Source organism: Amphibalanus amphitrite, unplaced genomic scaffold (genome assembly GCF_019059575.1).
Source record: "Amphibalanus amphitrite isolate SeventyFive unplaced genomic scaffold, NRLGWU_Aamphi_draft 000196F_arrow, whole genome shotgun sequence".
In the NCBI taxonomy this organism is placed as follows: Eukaryota; Metazoa; Arthropoda; class Thecostraca; order Balanomorpha; family Balanidae; genus Amphibalanus; species Amphibalanus amphitrite.
The window spans coordinates 673,932-691,145 of NW_024881691.1; the positions used below are offsets into that span (position 1 = coordinate 673,932).

At 49.3% G+C, this 17,214-nt stretch overlaps 2 protein-coding genes across 2 annotated transcripts in view; both read left to right on the forward strand.

The window, feature by feature from the left end:
* Window positions 1-1,046: 1,046 nt before the first annotated feature.
* On the forward strand, window positions 1,047-7,926 carry LOC122384693. Its single transcript, XM_043372336.1, has 4 exons — window positions 1,047-1,212; window positions 1,361-1,470; window positions 1,873-2,084; window positions 6,914-7,926. Exons 2-4 carry the CDS (start codon window positions 1,371-1,373, stop codon window positions 6,926-6,928), a joined length of 327 nt encoding a protein of 108 aa, XP_043228271.1. The 5' UTR covers window positions 1,047-1,212; window positions 1,361-1,370; the 3' UTR covers window positions 6,929-7,926.
* A 1,747-nt stretch (window positions 7,927-9,673) lies between these two features.
* LOC122384680 (protein Star-like) overlaps window positions 9,674-17,214 on the forward strand; it is a 118,320-nt gene continuing 110,779 nt past the window's right edge. Inside the window, exon 1 of the mRNA XM_043372318.1 lies at window positions 9,674-9,679. Coding sequence (XP_043228253.1) covers window positions 9,674-9,679 — 6 coding nt within the window. The remainder of the gene's footprint in view (window positions 9,680-17,214) is intronic.

Genomic DNA, 17,214 nt, shown 5'->3' on the forward strand with positions numbered 1-17,214 from the left:
CCGAAAATCAAGCCAGTAACACAGTGATACCCACAGAGCGTGAGCAATGACGGTTCAAATTAAGGGGGTCGCTAATTAGGCACCTTACCCTAGAGTAAGCTAAGGTAGGTGTACCTACAATACACCAGTATAACGCCTTTTGGGGCGACTAACGGAGCGAGCGAGAGGGTGAGCCTTGCACGTGCGAAATTTCGAAGGGGTACCTCCAGCTGACTTGTGCATGGCACCCTACTAACCGGTCTCTAGCGATGTGCCAAATTTGAGCACAATCGGCCCAGCCGTTCTCGAGATCTGGAAGCGGCACCCTGCACGTGCGCACGTGCAAAATGGGTCCCAACTGACTCTTGCACGGCACCCTACTAACCGGTCCCTAACCATGTGCCAAATTTGAGCGCCATCGGGCCAGCCGTTCTCGAGATCTGGAGTTTCCGTTAATCTAAGGAAAGACTACGCTCGCTTCGCTCGCTCCGTAATTATTGTACTATGTCTATATTACAAGCAGTTCAGATACGAGGACGCCCCGACGCCGCTCCTGATCTCCTGACATCACCGCTGCGAGTACAGACAGCTGTACAGACAGCTGTAGAGGTCGGTGACGGTCTGATCCCGCGCCATCAGCTGTGGCCAGACTCGCCCACGGCGTATGTACCTATAATATTGCGAGCGCATGGAATCGACTCGCCGCGCCGTATACATGTAGGCATGGAAGCTAGGCCGCGCAAAAGGAGCAGTTTTAATTTAGTTTTAACCACCGACTGGAGTGTGGCCGGGCGGCAGGCTCCCATGACTGGGTAGCGGGCTCCCGACATAGGCGGCGGAACGGGGAGGGCACCGGGGCACCGTGCCCCCTTTGATTTTATAATTTTACCATTAGCCCTAAGCCCTATGGGCGTTGCATGGAAAGAATGGGACCAAAAGTCGGCAGTGCCCCCCCCCCCCTTAATTGAAGGTGTTCCGCCGCTACTGGCTGCCGAGGCCGGTTGACGGGCTCCCGTGGCCGGATAGGTGGCCGGGTAGCGGGCTCCGTGGCCGGACGGCGGGCTCCTGCCGCGGCGGGCGGCGGTGCAGCGCTGCAGCAGCGCTGCCGAGCGGGGTCGCTGACCGGGGCGGGGCGCAGCGGCGGCCGGAGAGGGCCGCGGACGGCCCGCAGCAGACGCCGGCAGAGCAGACCGAGACGGCGGCCGACCACCGACCGCAGCAGCGCTCACACAGGTAAGTAATGCAACAGCCGGTCCGCCGCACACGGTGGTCGGCGAGTGGTGTGTACAGAGTTGATCTCCAATGCAAGTAGGTATCTGTAGAGTGGCCTGCCCGTTACATGGTCATTATTACCTACCTACCTACATTTTTTTTCCACAGAAAAAAAGAAAATGGAGGGAAGGTTACGCCTCAAAGCGAGCAAAGGCCGCCTCGTATTGATGTTTTTAATCGCCTCGGCAGTCATTTTGTGCTTCGCCGTAATCCTGCCAGGTTTGTGGTTTTACGTTACCTATGTAATTCGCGAGTATGTAAAAGATCATTTCATATTCATTCCAAAGACATTCAGTATTACACCAGGATTCTTCTGTTAATCAGAACTGGTTCGTTGAACACCATGCGTCCCTTAGCAGACGTGCATGTTGCCCGCCGCTGTCGGCGGCCGTTTCCCGTCGTGTGCCCCCCGTTCACCGGGCACGGGTGGCGGCCGTTTCCCGTCGTGTGCTCCCCGTTCACCGGGCACGGGTGGCGGCCGTTTCCCGTCGTGTGCTCCCCGTTCACCGGGCACGGGTGGCGGCCGTTTCCCGTCGTGTGCTCCCCGTTCACCGGGCACGGGTGGCGGCCGTTTCCCGTCGTGTGAACTCCCCGTTCACCGGGCACGGGTGGCGGCCGCAGGCGACCCTCTGTTGCGGCCGGTGCCGCGCACCTACGGCGACCTGCTGCGCGGGCCGCTGGTGCTGGGTCAGGACGACCCGGTGCTGATCGCGGCCGTGCGGGACGTACTCGACGGGCCCTCCTCGGAGCCGTACCAGCTCCGCTTCCCCGAGCAGCGGGACAGCTCGCAGAGCGGCCAGCAGGCCCACCTGCTGGACATCATCGGCAGCAGGGTAAGCCCGCCCGCCCGCCCGCCGGCCCACCCGCCGGCCGGCCTCCGCCGCGGAACAGTGAACCCTGAACACGTCCCCCGCCCAGCAATGGAGAACAGCAGAGGCGCAACGGAAATGCTATCCCCTCTGGTAGGCATAAATGCTATCGCATGCTTTTGATCCTCCAATTCTGGATAAAATTGGCACATTTTGGTAACCCCGGGCGAGTGGCCGAGCTTACCCCCAACCGAATCAATGCCACTAAACCATTGTTTTCCATGGGGTAATAGGTACTGAGTAGTTACGGGAGGTTTGGTTTACACCTAGTCCAGATATAAATTTAGAAAATAAGCATGTTATCATATAGACAAAGCGTCTTCAGCCTCTCGCTCTATTCCAGGGCCCACAGGGTGGGGCAGATAAATTGGGACAAATTTCAACTTCCTCTAAACCGACTGTTTTTTGAGTGATTAAGATAATTTCTGGACATGCATATAGGCTATGAAAAACTTTTCCATGTCATGTAGGTTGCGTGGTAATTTTGCGTCGGCTGGTCACAGAACGTGGACTCAAGCAAACCATCATCAATTTATTCCGCGCGCACATGCATGTCAATGCTCTAATTATGCTCCATAAAATGTCTGAGAGTAGTCTGTATCCGAAGGTTGGGACTTTTCAATTAAGACAAATCACTATTCTTTAGAATTGTGATTTTCTATTGAAAATCCCAACCTGAGCTACCTCTCTAGGGGGGTGTTTAGCGTTTCTGCCGCGATTTAGGACATTTTGAATCCCTCGAAAACGGATAGTTAGATTTTCTTGCCATTTTCAGCGTTTGGTCCCGTATGGGGGAGCTACAGGCTGGCAAAGTTACATGTAGGTTGCGTGGTAATTTTGCGTCGGCTGGTCACAGAACGTGGACTCAAGCAAACCATCATCAATTTATTCCGCGCGCACATGCATGTCAATGCTCTAATTATGCTCCATAAAATGTCTGAGAGTAGTCTGTATCCGAAGGTTGGGACTTTTCAATTAGACAATCACTATTCTTTAGAATTGTGATTTTCTATTGAAAATCCCAACCTGAGCTACCTCTCTAGGGGGGTGTTTAGCGTTTCTGCCGCGATTTTGGACATTTTGATCGCCGCCGAAACGGCTCGGTAGATTTTCTTGCTTTTTTCAGCGTTTGGTCCCGTATCGGGGAGCTACCGGCTGGCATCGGTCGCTTGAAATATAATTAACCCGTTTTGGGGTAATCGGCACGTGCATTTTCCCATAGGGTTAACATGGGGGAATATCCGAAGGTTGGGACTTTTCAATTAGACAATCACTATTCTTTAGAATTGTGATTTTCTATTGAAAATCCCAACCTGAGCTACCTCTCTAGGGGGGTGTTTAGCGTTTCTGCCGCGATTTTGGACATTTTGATCGCCGCCGAAACGGCTCGGTAGATTTTCTTGCTTTTTTCAGCGTTTGGTCCCGTATCGGGGAGCTACCGGCTGGCATCGGTCGCTTGAAATATAATTAACCCGTTTTGGGGTAATCGGCACGTGCATTTTCCCATAGGGTTAACATGGGGGAAAATTGGAAATTCGATTTGCGAAAAATTTCGTCAATTATATTTGCTGATATTTTTAGGGTCGGATCTCGGGCAGGCACCCCAACTGACGGTGGTAATTATTTAAAATATAATTGACAAAATTTCGGGTAATCGTCACGAACAGTTACCCCATGTTGAGCCTATGGCGAATTTGAAAAATTATTTTCAAATCGATTTTGCAAAAAATTTCCACGTTAGATTTTGAAAATGTTCCAATATGTTGTGCCCCGGAGTGTCGGCTACCACATGGTATGGGTCAGATATGGGGCGATTGAAAAGCACGTGCCACGTGCAAACGTGTTTGATGGGGTAACCTCCGGGAAAATCCGACATTGGCCAACTGGGGGTCCTATGGCGTGGAAACCACTCCACCTAGCGACACCAAATCAACGCAGCCGGTGAGCAGATGAGTCCAGCTTGTCGCACTAGTGGTCACGTGGCGCACGTGCTATTGCACGTGCCGTGGCACGGGGTCAATTTTGGTGCTTAAATATACTAGCATTGTGAAATGCAAGGAATGGGGGAAATAGCCGTCAGGCCGTCAGTTTTTATGATAGGGTCGATCTGAAAACGGGTATAGGCACAGAATGAAGGGGGCTAGAAAACTGCTATCTCGGATTTTTCTTAAAATGAAAAATTAAAAATTATGGGGGAATTATATGTTTGAAAGGTGAAATTTCCCTAAATTTTCCCGTTTTTCGAGTTTAGCCGTCCACTGTTCAGAGACGATGACACCGGCCGGGGTCATCTTTTACATGCTGATGGCCACGTCGATGGGTCATCACGTGGCGTGAACGGTGAAGCTATCAGAGGTCCGGCACGTGCCACGTGGCCACGTGTTTGAGTCACGTACCTCCCAGATTATCGTGTGTTGTCCGATTTGTGGCCTTATAGCACGTAAACTGCACCAGTTAAGAAGCCTGAAATGGTGCAATCAGTGAGGGGACAAGTCCTGCTTACACCACCAGTGGTCACGTGACACACGTGCGAAGATGGGTACCTTCGTGGCGGAGATACTTCATAGCGAAATACTAAATATGCATAACTTTGTCAAATATGGTCCGATTGGACTAGATTTTGGTGGATGGATGCATTATTAATTAACAAGGACAACTGCACCGCGTTTGTCGCAATGCGCCACATTTGTCACAGTGCGCCATTTTCGCCGCAAGTCGATAAGTGTCCATAACTTTGTCGAACATGGTCCGATTAGGATGCGATTTGGCGTTATGATGCATCCTCTAACGACAATAACAATGCACCGCGTTTGCCGCAATGCACCACCTTTGTCCAATGCGCCATTTATGCCGCAAAACGCAATATGTCCACAACTTTGCCAAATATGGTCCGATTATGATATTATTTGGCGGAGGGATGCACGCTTAAACGAGAAGCAAAGAGGCGCCTCGTTTGCCGAGATGTGCTACGTTTGTCGCAACTCGCAAGGCGCCATTTTCGCCGCACATCGCACAATCTTTCACGTGACACGTGTCAGCCAGAGTTGGCCGCCACATTTTGGAAGAGTTGGTCGCCGTCGAGCGTGCTGCCCATGACGAGAGAAGACAGAACATATCCAATTTGGAAGTCCAAGGTCATTAGTGGACTTTCCAAAGTCAGTTTAGGTAATCACCTAAAATCGGGACCTTTTGGGAACTACGTAAAGTGGGGGCATTGCGAGTTATTTCGGAGTGCTGATCGCGAATTTCATGTTAGTTTTGATCAAAGACAATGACGGCATCCTGATGATCCGAGCCAAGGAATGTTAAACTCAAATGGTCTGCTCAGGGTTCTTGGCTGACAAGCGGAAGGCTGGCGCTGGAGGCTCCTCCAATCGGCTCGAAGGAGGACATCAATGCGCCAGGGGCACAGCCAGGGAAAAATTCGGAGGGGGCTTGAAATTGAATTGATGAGGGCGCCAATTTTGGCTCAGTAGGGCGCCAATTTCGGGTTGGAAGGGCGTCAATTTCGCGTCTTCACTCATAAAAGATATAAAATTGTAAGCCTTAAAGGAAAAGGGCCACCTTTAACATGGGGATTGAAACTGAGATAGCCATCTTGTAGCCCGTGTCCGAAAACCCTTCAGTCTATCTCCTTACGGCCGATATCGGCTTCCATTCGTAGGTATCGGCAATTTTAAAAGAGGAATGCGTCCTTATCCCAGGAATGCGTCCTTACCCTGTAATACAGCCACCCGCGGCGAGGCTTTGGTTTTTTACCAATCAGCTCCAATCAGCTCAGCTTTAACCAATCAGCTTATCTGACACAATCCGACGAGTCTGTCTGCTGAACGCTGATTGGCTTGAGTGTGACGTCATCGCTATGCCATCATACAGTAGACCTGCCGTAGAGAGTATCAACATAGTACCAATATGTTAAATAGTTTTAAATACTTTTTCGCGAATTATGCACTTCTGGCACCAGTTTTAAAAAGAAAATGAAAAATAATAATGTCGATATGAAAAACAACAATATCTTCATATTTCACGAAGGTGGCCCTTTTCCTTTAAGGCCGCCGTCCACTGGTTAGGTGCGCAATTTCCGCGTAATCGTCCAGTGCCTAGAACGCGCTGAAAAGTTGAAGTATTTCAGGTCGTCAGGAGTCGTAGAGTGATTTTTAGTCGTGAGGCGCGTGATTCGGCGCCCAACAGCCGCCAAATAATCGGCTGACTGCGATTCATCGCGCATTCGGCGCTGAACGGCATTCGGCGCGCAGCCCATATACTTCAATGCTAAATTCAGCGCGTGGACGGAGATTAACCAGTGGACGGCTGCCTTTAGCGCCAGTGCCGCGTGGTGTACCGCATTGGCTACCGTCGATGTTGGACACTGGAAAGGAAATGATCGTCTTCGAAGAGGGCGCCTGCTAGATTTGGGAGGGGTTTAAGACCAGTGTGCCCCCCTTTGGCTGCGCCCCTGCAATGCGCCTGAACAGAGGCGGCTCCCTCCCCAGTCTACCGGCGACCCCCAGTAACGGCCGGCGCAGAGCTGCGCGGATGCATGGTCATTGGCCATACGTGTCTGAGGCGCGGGGGGATAATGCCCTGTCTCGGTTCGATTTCGGAAAGTAATGTCCAAATATTACCTACTGTGATCAGTCTACGAAATCCTTTCTGTGATTAAACGCTTTATGATTAAAACATGTATATTTGAATGCAAATGCCTGAACACTCACAAACACTTTCCATCGCGATCATCATCACTGCAAAGATGCGACCCTGATGAGCTGCTGAGCATCCGGGCTGCGCTGCAGGAGCTGGACTCCTGAGCGGGAGTACGACCAATGCGGATCGGCTCTCCGCAGGCAGGTGGGGGAGGCCAGCATCGCCACCAGTTCAGCTCTACTGCAGCAGATGCACGCCCGCCGGCAACATCGTCTCCAGCTCGCGGCCATCTCAGTTCAGCTGGAGTAGAGCTTCGCCTCATCTGTTCTTGGTGCCAGATTTGGCCGATCCGTCGGTACACATGGGAGTAAACAAAGGAACTAAAAAGGGAACTGACGTGCCCGTTTCGCTTTTTCAAAGGGACCCTCCTATCAGACACGTGCATGGGTCCGAGTGATGGATCTATGATCTTTATGGACCTCGAAGGAAACTGCAGGTTAGGATCTATGGCCCCACGGGATTCAGCGTGAAAAATTTAATCTGAATCTATGATCTGATACGATCTGACGATAAACCAAGAACTTTGATCTATGATCTGAGTGGATCCTTCCATGCACAGCATTTGAAACCAGGGTTTCCAAGTGTTTCTATGTCAAGTGCCACAAAATTGTGGATATGACGTGCAATCACATAGAAGCTCTAAAACTGAACGTTTGTGACTTGCAAGTTGCAACGAGTGATTTGCTGGGATTTCTGAGTTGACAAAAGTAAATGAGGATCTATGATCTCACTGGATCTCAAGCAAAAATTAGACTCGGGTCTGTCATCCCTACGCATCTCTCGACAAACTTAACCCTCGCCGGCACAGGCCAGTTTGCGTCCTTCGACGGCACAAGGGGGTTAAGGGGGTAGGGACGACCCCCTCGCGTTTGGCCCCTGATCTAGCTAGAGCTTCGCGGAAAAGACGAGCGTGCTGCCCGCGGCTGCCGGTAGAGTGCGGGCTGCCTACTTGCGGGGGGCCGTCGTGGCGCCGGCCCCGATGGACTGGGCGAGCAGTGAGCCAGTGAGTTGGGGACCTCTGCGCTGTCTGGTGCTCTACATAGTTTGTATTGCGCTCGCTTGATATGGCTTGAGTCAATATAGAGTGAACTGATTGAGGTGAGCAAGTCTTTACATGGGTTATTGACCACATTTGAACGCATTTTAACCGTTATTTGAACGACAATCACTAGTTCCTCAGCGCCACGGTTGGAATAGGCTGCAGGCTGCAGCGGCGCTCGGCCCCGGCGTGCCGGTGGAGGGTGGGTGGAGCCGGGCGGCTGACGTCACCCAAGTATGACGCACACAGTACACAGATCTATGCTGCAGGGACCCGAACAGCCATATGGGCTCGTCTGCTTTTAGCGGGGGGGGGGGGGTTCTGGAACCTGGACCGATTTGGTCCTCACTCTTGTTGCCTGTTGGTCCGCCCAGAGTAATCTATCACCGAAAAACGGCAACGATCCTCGGTCTCCGCTATCGAATTGTGCAGAAATTATTAAAATCGATCAAACTTTTCATTTTCAAGAGCAGCATTGGCACGTCTGCTCTTCTCATCTGCTTGTTGAATACTCGCCCGGTATTGCAGACCTTGTTTGTGATTTCTGTTGGGGATAAAAATATGCACACTTCAAAAGTGTTTACAAAAAGCTTCAAATGAATCATTAGTGCCACATATGCGCCAAGTTGTAGCTCATATTTATATCAATGACTTAAATAATAACATAATTATTTGCAACCACAGCTTTCATTGAAAATATTTCAAGTATTTTTCATTTGCTGCCATGTTATTAATAATATGATCAAATTGAAGAAGTTATACAAACAAATAAGGGTCTGTCGCTCCAGTTTGCAGGCCAAAATTTGAATAATTAAAAAGTACACTTGTTCCCGCAGTAAAGTAATCGTTCCCGGCGTTCCCGCCACTTCTAACGGCCTGCTTGGGCATGAGCTAGAAGGTGGGTGGTTGACATTTTATTCGGATAGATATTAAGTGGAAATTTGACATTACGAAGTGTATGTATGATGCCAAAATTAATGTTATTGGTTGTGGAAAATATGGATAGTGTTGTTTTTTGCTTTTCTCCCATGCTGAAGCTATTAATGGCTAGAAGTTTATGATGCGGCAATTCCGACGCATATATAACGCACTTGAAGCTTGAGCTGAAATTTGAAAACAATCATTTTCCTCCCTACATGCTGGATGCTGATGTAAAATGCTGAGATAAAACATTTAAGGTACTCATGGCATGTCCACCTGTTCTGTTATATATTTTGGAAAGGGCTTTAAGCTCATAACTTTTTGTAAGGCATTTGGTATCAGGGCAGACGGCACGAGCTGCCATTTGTGATATGTTGGTTGTAGGTTCTAAAAAGTAGGCTGTAGGTAGCAGGTAAGGTTTGATTTGATTTGTTTTTTGTCAGTGTTTTACCGGTTGTAGCAGCATGCTGCTATTCCATTTTGCGAGCTGATGTCACACTTATGGTTGGAGCAATGGGCTTGTTGACGTCTCCATAGAAAACCGATTTGACATGTGTAATAGCAGCGTGTTGCTATCAATGGTGAAACACCACCCTTTTGGTTTGGTGAGAAAGATGCAATTCCGTGCATATGGTAGCTTGTGCCAGGTCTGTGTTACCAGCACGCAGTGGACTTTTGTGTAAATATCTCAAGAGTTGATGAGTAGCAATTTATACAAAATAAACACATCAGTTGGGCAAACTAGACTTTTGGAATAAAAATATGGAGGCATCAATAGTTTTATTCTGGTGGGAGGAGCCATGACCAAATATGGGCATGGAATCAATTTTTTGATTCATTTGGGTACACTTTTGACTTCAAATGTATCGTTACGGTTGAAAAAAGGCCCATGACGGTGAGATTTTTCTTGAAAAAGGTAGATAAATGTGGTAGGTTTGCAAAAAGTGTTACCTTAAAACTAAGAATTGTCCCTTTGGCCTTGTGAGTGGGAAAAAGACAGAGCCACTGTCCATCACGCTACAGTTGGGGAAACTATGGTAAAATCTGCTATTTTTAGCAGTCTGCTATTTTAAGCAGAAATCTGCTAAAAATGGGTACGCATGTGACGACATCGTACCCAAATATAGCAGATTTGGGTACGGCCCCATACAAAAGCAGATCTGCACCCTAATTGAAGCAAATGCACATCAAATGCCTGGCACATTCATGATTAGAATAGTGCTGAGAATGTCCTCTGATATTTTTGTTCAGATCCGACTATTTTCAAATAATGAACTTGAAAATAGTCGGATCTGAACAAAAATAGCAGAGATCACTGACAAAAAAAGTAGCCATTGAATCATCAGATGCAATGCCTCCCAACTTCTGTTTTGCATTAGCTCTGTTGTCAGGTGAAGCAGTACCGTAAAATGGGGTGTTAAGGGACAGTTTTGAGGTGTTTTGTTACATAACTCAAGAAGGGTTGGAGATAGAAGCATCAAATTGTCAGCATTTTATGTGGAATTTGGTGCTTTACATGCCTGCCACATTAAAGTTTTTAAGATTTATACCTGCATATTATTTTTTATTATTTTTCATCACTGTCCCTTAGCACCCCAATGTGGGGTGTTAAGGGACACCTATATTATTCCAAGAAATGGTCATCAAATGCCCACAATTGGGGTGTGGAAGGGCACACAATTTATTAATTGAAATGTTTTGCATATTCTGTCACAAAACAAGTCAGGTTCATTCACCACTAATGACCTTTTTAGCCAATTACGTGTAATGCAGTTTACGCTTGTTGAAAATGTGCTAATTATAAGGTAAACAGAACCAAAAAGTAATCTTCTGTCATCAATAAAAACCCATGTTGAAGCTTGTCACTTGTCATTATGTTGCCCTCTTTGTTTTAGCCTTTTTATGATGACATCACATTTACTTACATCAGTCTCCATTGACCCATCATTGTAAAAGAGAGTGTTGAGATGTTTTGTTACATAACTTCAGATGTGTTAGAGATAAAAGCATGAACTTGCCAGCATTTTATGTGGAATTTAGTGTTTTCCATGCCTACTTAATTAAATTATATTTAGATATTATTTTTATTTTTTTCTTCCCTGTTCCTTAGCACCCCACATTCACCTCAAAATATGCATGTATCCGGAAAAGAGGAAGAGGATGATGAATGAATGGGTGGATTTGCACAAGTTTTTCAGGAAACATGTGCAATACATGTGACAATACACCTATGCATTCATTTTCCCTGTACACCCACTAGTTTATGTGGTACACACAGAGTTTTGGAGATGTTTCAATTTTGTGAAAATGTAGCACGATTTTCAAATCCATTTTTGAACCAAATCACTTGCATGAAAAACCATACCATTTTCTCCTATGGTCAAGAGCAAAACAGTGTCAACTACCACACTGAAGTTTTTATTGAACCTTCTCAAATTAGGAAGTTAATATGACTCAAAGTTTTTCCCATGCAGCTGTCCCTTAACACCCCACTGTCCCTTAACACCCCATTTTACGGTATTTGAAATCTTTGCTATTATGCAAAAGTTTTTTCCATAATGAATTATGGAAAATGGCATTTATTAAATTTGCCATGTATCTGCTCTAAAAAATGTGATTTGTTTGAGGCCCCTAGTGTGCACTGCACCAAAGTGGGGCCATCCGGGCTGCCCACCACAGACTCAGATTGTCAGATGGATATGTCATGGGTATCCAGCTGGGGTTATTGGTATTTAAAAGGTCTGAAAATATGTTGTAGGTTGGCATTTTATGGATTGTCAGGCTGTAGTTTTTAGGTTGGTAGGTGAGTACGCTAGGTTAAATCAGGTCAGATTATGTTTTTATCTTCATTCAGACTTCTACACTTTTAACCATCTGGGTCCCATCTGGGCACCCCAGAGGGGTCCATATTTGGCCCAGATGGGGCCTGTATTTAGCCCATATGGGCTTTTCCAGCTCAGGCTTACACGGGTATTCGCTAAAAAGCCCACTTGGGGCCAAAATGAATATCAACTGGGACCCAGGTGGGACTCGTTTGGGGCCCAAATGGCATGCAATCCCAGAAACCCTCTGCGATCTAGGCGTATGAACAGGGGGTGGGGGTCAACTCATAGCCACTTTTCAACCATTTTAAGTATGACCGTTATTTTTTATTTAAACACAATACTCAGAGCAGAAAATCGTTCAGAAGGTGAGATGAGCACAAAACTAAAAAGAACTTCATAGGGGTATTGGAGCTCCCATAACGTGACATTGAAGTTCCTCTGCCCCCTCTCCACTTTTTGTGAGGTTCCTACGCCCATGCTCTGCGAGACCGGTAAAGGGAAAAACTGAACCAGCATTTCATTAATTGATTTTATTAAGATTTATTCATGAATTATCTATATGATTATCTGTAAAAACTGAAATGATTGAGTTTTGAAATTTGACAAGTTCCGAAAATCAATCTTAACATAATGAAGACTTGCTTCAAAGTCCTCCAGAGTCCAGGGCACACAGATGAACAGGGTTGGACACTGGTTTTAGATGTAATGCTTCGTAACTTGCTTTTGAGGACATTGTACGTGTACATAGATGAACAGAGTTGGACACTGGTTTTGGATGCAAGACTTCATAACTTGCTTTTTATGGGCGCCGATGACCACGCACGCTGCCATTAGGCCTAGGGGCATTAGCCCTATGGGCGTTGCATGGAAAGAATGGGACCAAAGGTCGGCAGTGTCCCCCCTTAATTGAAAGTGTTCCGCCTCCACTGCTCCTCCCCCTCCTACCTTGCAGTTGTGGCTACAACTTCCCACCCCCCAACCCCAAGTGTCCCCACCCGTGTCCCTTCTCGGATGTCGCCCCACAAGAATGTATCTCTCAGCGGTCCTAACATCTGATGGGATGTTTCCTTTTCCAGGCCTGTCCTGTCCTGTCTGCCGAGCAGTTCTGAGAGGCACACGGCCACACACAACTGCCAACTTCCTCTTGTTGTTTGCGCCTGTTGCGCCAGTTTGTAGTTCTTTTTTCCTGCACGCATCTTGATTTTTGTTTAAACATCTTCTTGCTTGGATCTGCATTGGTTCGCAGATCAGTTAGCCAGTTGGCCTTTTGTTGTGGTTGTATTTCTACACACACACAAAAACATGGCTGGAAGCACCTATGCGGAGGTTGTTAAAACGGGAGGTGGGCCCCAAAGCCAAAACATCATCAACATGCCCATGGATGGGGATTGTATGTTCCATGCTATCTCGCGCGGCGTCGGAGGTGGGGTCATCGACGCGGAAATGTTGCGTTTCATGGTAGTGACGTACATGTGGGCTAACCGCGCAGACTTTGAGGGGTTCATCGTAGGAGATTTTGAAGAGTACCTGTATAGAATGGTGATTCCAAGGGCAGAGTGGGGCGCCGAGCCGGAGCTGACCGCGGCGGCTGCCGTCGTGAGGCGCCGCATCGTCGTCTGGCGCAATGGGCAAGTTATGCAGCGCCATGGGAACCCGGATCACCCCGAAATTCATGTGCGGTACACGGGGGTAATAGACGGTGGTCACTATGACCTCTATGCTGTGCCGCCTAGGTCATCCCCCCAGCCATCCCAGGTGACCCGCGAAACGCAGGTCAAGAAACCCCCCACCGATAGCGCCCAGACCCCCGCAGTGTCCGCCTCGCGCCGTCCCAAACGCGCCAAGACAGCTAAAACGGTGCGTGGTAGGGGAAAAAGGACGTTCGCCTCCCACAAGGAGGCGTTCGATCTCGTGATAGGTAGTGTAGGCATCAGCCAAGCGGTCCCGGCTCCATCTGAGCCTGTGGTATCTTCCCCTGTAGAGGTCACCACGGCTGTAGAGGTCCCAAAGAAAATTGTCACCGGAGTGTCGAGCTCAGTGCCGATGCTCAGTGCCGGTGACTGTGCACACAGTGTACAGTCACCCCTGCTAACAGTAGACGAACGAGTAGGTAGTACCGTAGTCGGCTCCGAGGCTCAGAAGCCGGCTGATGAGCCGTGGGCCGAGGTTGGTAGGGCTAAGCGCGGTCGTGGCAGGGGTGGGATGGTTGAAAACGGGCTTTCTCCCAATCGTGCTGTAACTGTAGATATTCTTGAAGACGGCGCTCCGCAGATCCAGTTCCCCCCGCGGTTAGTAGTGATTCAGCCGGAATCGAGTGGTGCAGCCAGGCCCGCGGGTAGGGGAAGGGCCCGTGGAGTCTTCGGGGGTCGCGGCAGGGGAAACAGAGGTAGGAAATCAGCAAAGCGAGCGCCATCGCGTAGTGTGAGTCCCAATGATTTGAACGTTAGCCTTTCAACGATTCGCTCCCCGGCCTCTGAGCCATCGGCCTCATCTGACAGGGTTCGACGTGGGAGGGGTAAGGGAAGGAATCGTGGGTGGCGAACGGGGCGTCCCTCGACTGGCAGCGCTCCCAATGAAGAGATGACCGCTGCCAGTGATACACTCGCAGACACATTCGCGGAGGATGCGGGATTAGATACCAATGCATGTCAGACGCCCCCTGAGATAGGGTCCGACAGGGAAAGTGCACCATCAGTGCACAGCGAACCAGATATTAATCGTCCCGTGTCATCTAGGCTAACTAACCCCTCAGACTTGAACAGAGTTTCATTTTTGACGCGCGCCATGCTCGAAGAGCTGGAAGAACGCAGCAATAGTGATATAGTTATAGAATCCGTTCAGACTGATCTGTTAGGCGCAACATCCGATCTTAATGGTCCATGGGCGTACAGGGATAGTACGAAGGTGGTTATCACTTATCTAACCGGGGAGATAGGAGAGCGGCGCCGGACCATTTGGCGCAATCTTTGTAAGCGGGGCTTTTGTGATCCGTCTCGGGGAAGCCTTGTTAACTTTAGGTTTTATTCATGGTTGAGGTTTAAAGATTTCGTGAAGAAGTCTGGTCACTCAGTGGCAGACGTCCTTGACAGCGAGTATCTTTTCATGAAAATTCTTGGTGACATTAATCGTTATTATTCAATGCACTCACGCTGTGTAGAGCAGGAGGGTCTAGAACCTCACAGAGGTCCACAGTGTTGGGAGGACGCCTACAACTTGCTTAAGCTTCACTATTACGGTAGGGGGTGGTATATGTATTATAGAAAGACTACATTCCAGGAAGAATTTTCTAATATGTACGGCCGGGACGGTTGGGAGCAATTTCAGGCCAATCCTCAGACGGACACAGTGTCCGAGCAACACTTTGAGCAGCTGCTTAGGCAGGTTCATGAAAAAATTCGGAAAAATCATGCCCGGTATACACACCTCTTTGAAACTTTTGCGGGTCCCCAATGCCATGAGGATAGGGCTTACAGTGCTCGCGTAGATTATGACGTTAAATTCACATCACATCAGGGTAGGGCGCCGGGCGGCGGTCGTAACCGTCCGCCGCTCGCCGGTTCGCAGCAGACCGCAGACGTCAGCAGCGACGACGTAGGTCGTGAATTCCCAACCTTTTTCATTCGTCGCTGCTGTGAATGTGATAAACTTCGCGTGATAGACGGCAGAGCGGCCGCCAAATATCCGTTAGGCTCCTATACATACGCCGGTGGGAAACAAAGCATAAAGTTCACTTGTGACCGTCTGGTAGGTACTACCTGCGGCACAGCCATAGACATTGCGCAGTGCAGCCGCCAAGAGAAACCCTCAACATGGGTAGCGTTAGCTGTCAGCGAGCTCGGCGACCATTTGCCGCCAGCCGTCATCCGGCTGCAGACATTGCGGGTACTGGACTCTGGGGATTGTAAGGAGGAAAATCAAATTATGGGCTCCTACTGCCATCGCGGGGATTCGGGATCCGTCGTGTGGCGTGACCGCGGCTCGCTCGTGACGCGGACCTCACCGGTAGGTAAAGTAACTGTAGGTTTAATGTCGCGCCGTAAACGTTTTCAGGCAATGCGGAACTTACCTTTCACGGCCGCTCGCTTCACGGTGGCCACTCCGCGCGAGGCCAAGTGTTGTCAGGCTTGGCACGATCCTATTGGGGACGGCATTGACCACGAGGATCCGTCGGTAGAGTTAACCGTAGGCTCTTTGCAGGTGCTCAGAGACTTGCATGCCGTGTATGATTCGCTTCGTCAAGTTCGTTGTATCATTTGTAAAAAACAAACGCCAGGGCTGCCGCATCCGGGCTGGGTAGTTCGTGTCCCGGAACGCGGCAACATGGTCCAGCTCGTGCCGGGAGGAATCGTAGACGACGCGCTGTCAAATTCAGAAATTTTGCGTAGAGATAACAAGTGTACGGTTAGGTTAGATCCGGAATTCTTCGGTGCCAACGGCACCGTTTTAACCGACCGCGAAGCCTTAGGCGTCTGCGTAACGTGCTCCCCATCATTCCAAATTGACCCTTTGAATAACATCGTGCCGCGACCACTTGTGTCCGACACGGACCAGTCGCTGCCGTCTTCACAGGCCGGTGCGTCTGCCGATATGGCAGACGTTGCCGGCGATAGTCAGGATTCTGAGGAGCTAAATGGTCCCCGTACTCACATTTGCCCCTATTCTGCACAAAATTTAATGTCTACTGACGTTTATGGTGATGATGAGTACCGTCTCTTTGTTAATTCGTGGACTCGTGCGGAAACCATGATTCTGCGCCCCGTTCATCTTACTGTTGCCGTGCTCAGATCCAGGGCCAATAACGTACCTTTCACAAAGCACGGATCAATTTGCTATCCCATGAAGCGTCCCGTCCAAGCCGCGCGTCTGCCTTGGTACGATTTTGCCCAGCTGCCGTTCATTGTCGTTCAGCAAAACAGGCGTGACGGCACCCATTGCGAGGCTATGGTTAACATGGAGACCATTCTAAAAGCTAGGCACCTCATGGAAAGGCTAATGCCGTGCAAGTACAATCCGCGAAACACGCGGCCGTTCTATCGCTTCGTGGCCGAGCAGTGGGTGCCATTTTCCAATGAAAATTTGCGGGAGCTTCAGAGTCGCCTTCCCGAACGCAACCGTCCCTGCCAGCCACACGGTCTGCGCGTACTTAACGTAGATGAGGTTCACGCGCGCGTCGGTAAAACTCTACATTTTAATCAGTTTGTTAACTGGCTAGAGTCGGGCTTTCCGATGGCGGACATACTCCGCACTAGCTACTCACTGGAGCACGGGGGTGAGGGCGCGGACACGAGCGAGACTTCCTTGAAAAATCTTTGGGATGAAATTCGCAATGCTGTCAGGGAGTCACGGGACGACGGGTCGGAAGACGATGACGATGTTAACGTAACGATACGACACGTAGTTCAGTGCGCGGTGGAGCGTCATTGGTTGTTAGCGCCGTCCGTCGAAGACGAGGCGGCAGGCACTGTTCCTCGCGGTTCTACGCTTCTGCTGATGTGCTGCGAGGAACTCGAAATTCTAAGCCGTGAATTTGGTAATGACGAGGGCGGAGCCAGCGGCGTGGCGGTAGGCGGCGTTGCCGCACCCGAAAGTGAACGGCCGGAGGACA

Coding starts and splice junctions, on each gene's coding strand:
- LOC122384693 (XM_043372336.1), top strand. CDS start 1,371: ATGGAGGGAAGGTTACGCCTCAAAGCGAGCAAAGGCCGCCTCGTATTG. Junction 1,471..1,872: donor CTTCGCCGTAATCCTGCCAG/GTTTGTGGTTTT, acceptor TGGCGGCCGCAG/GCGACCCTCTGTTGCGGCCG.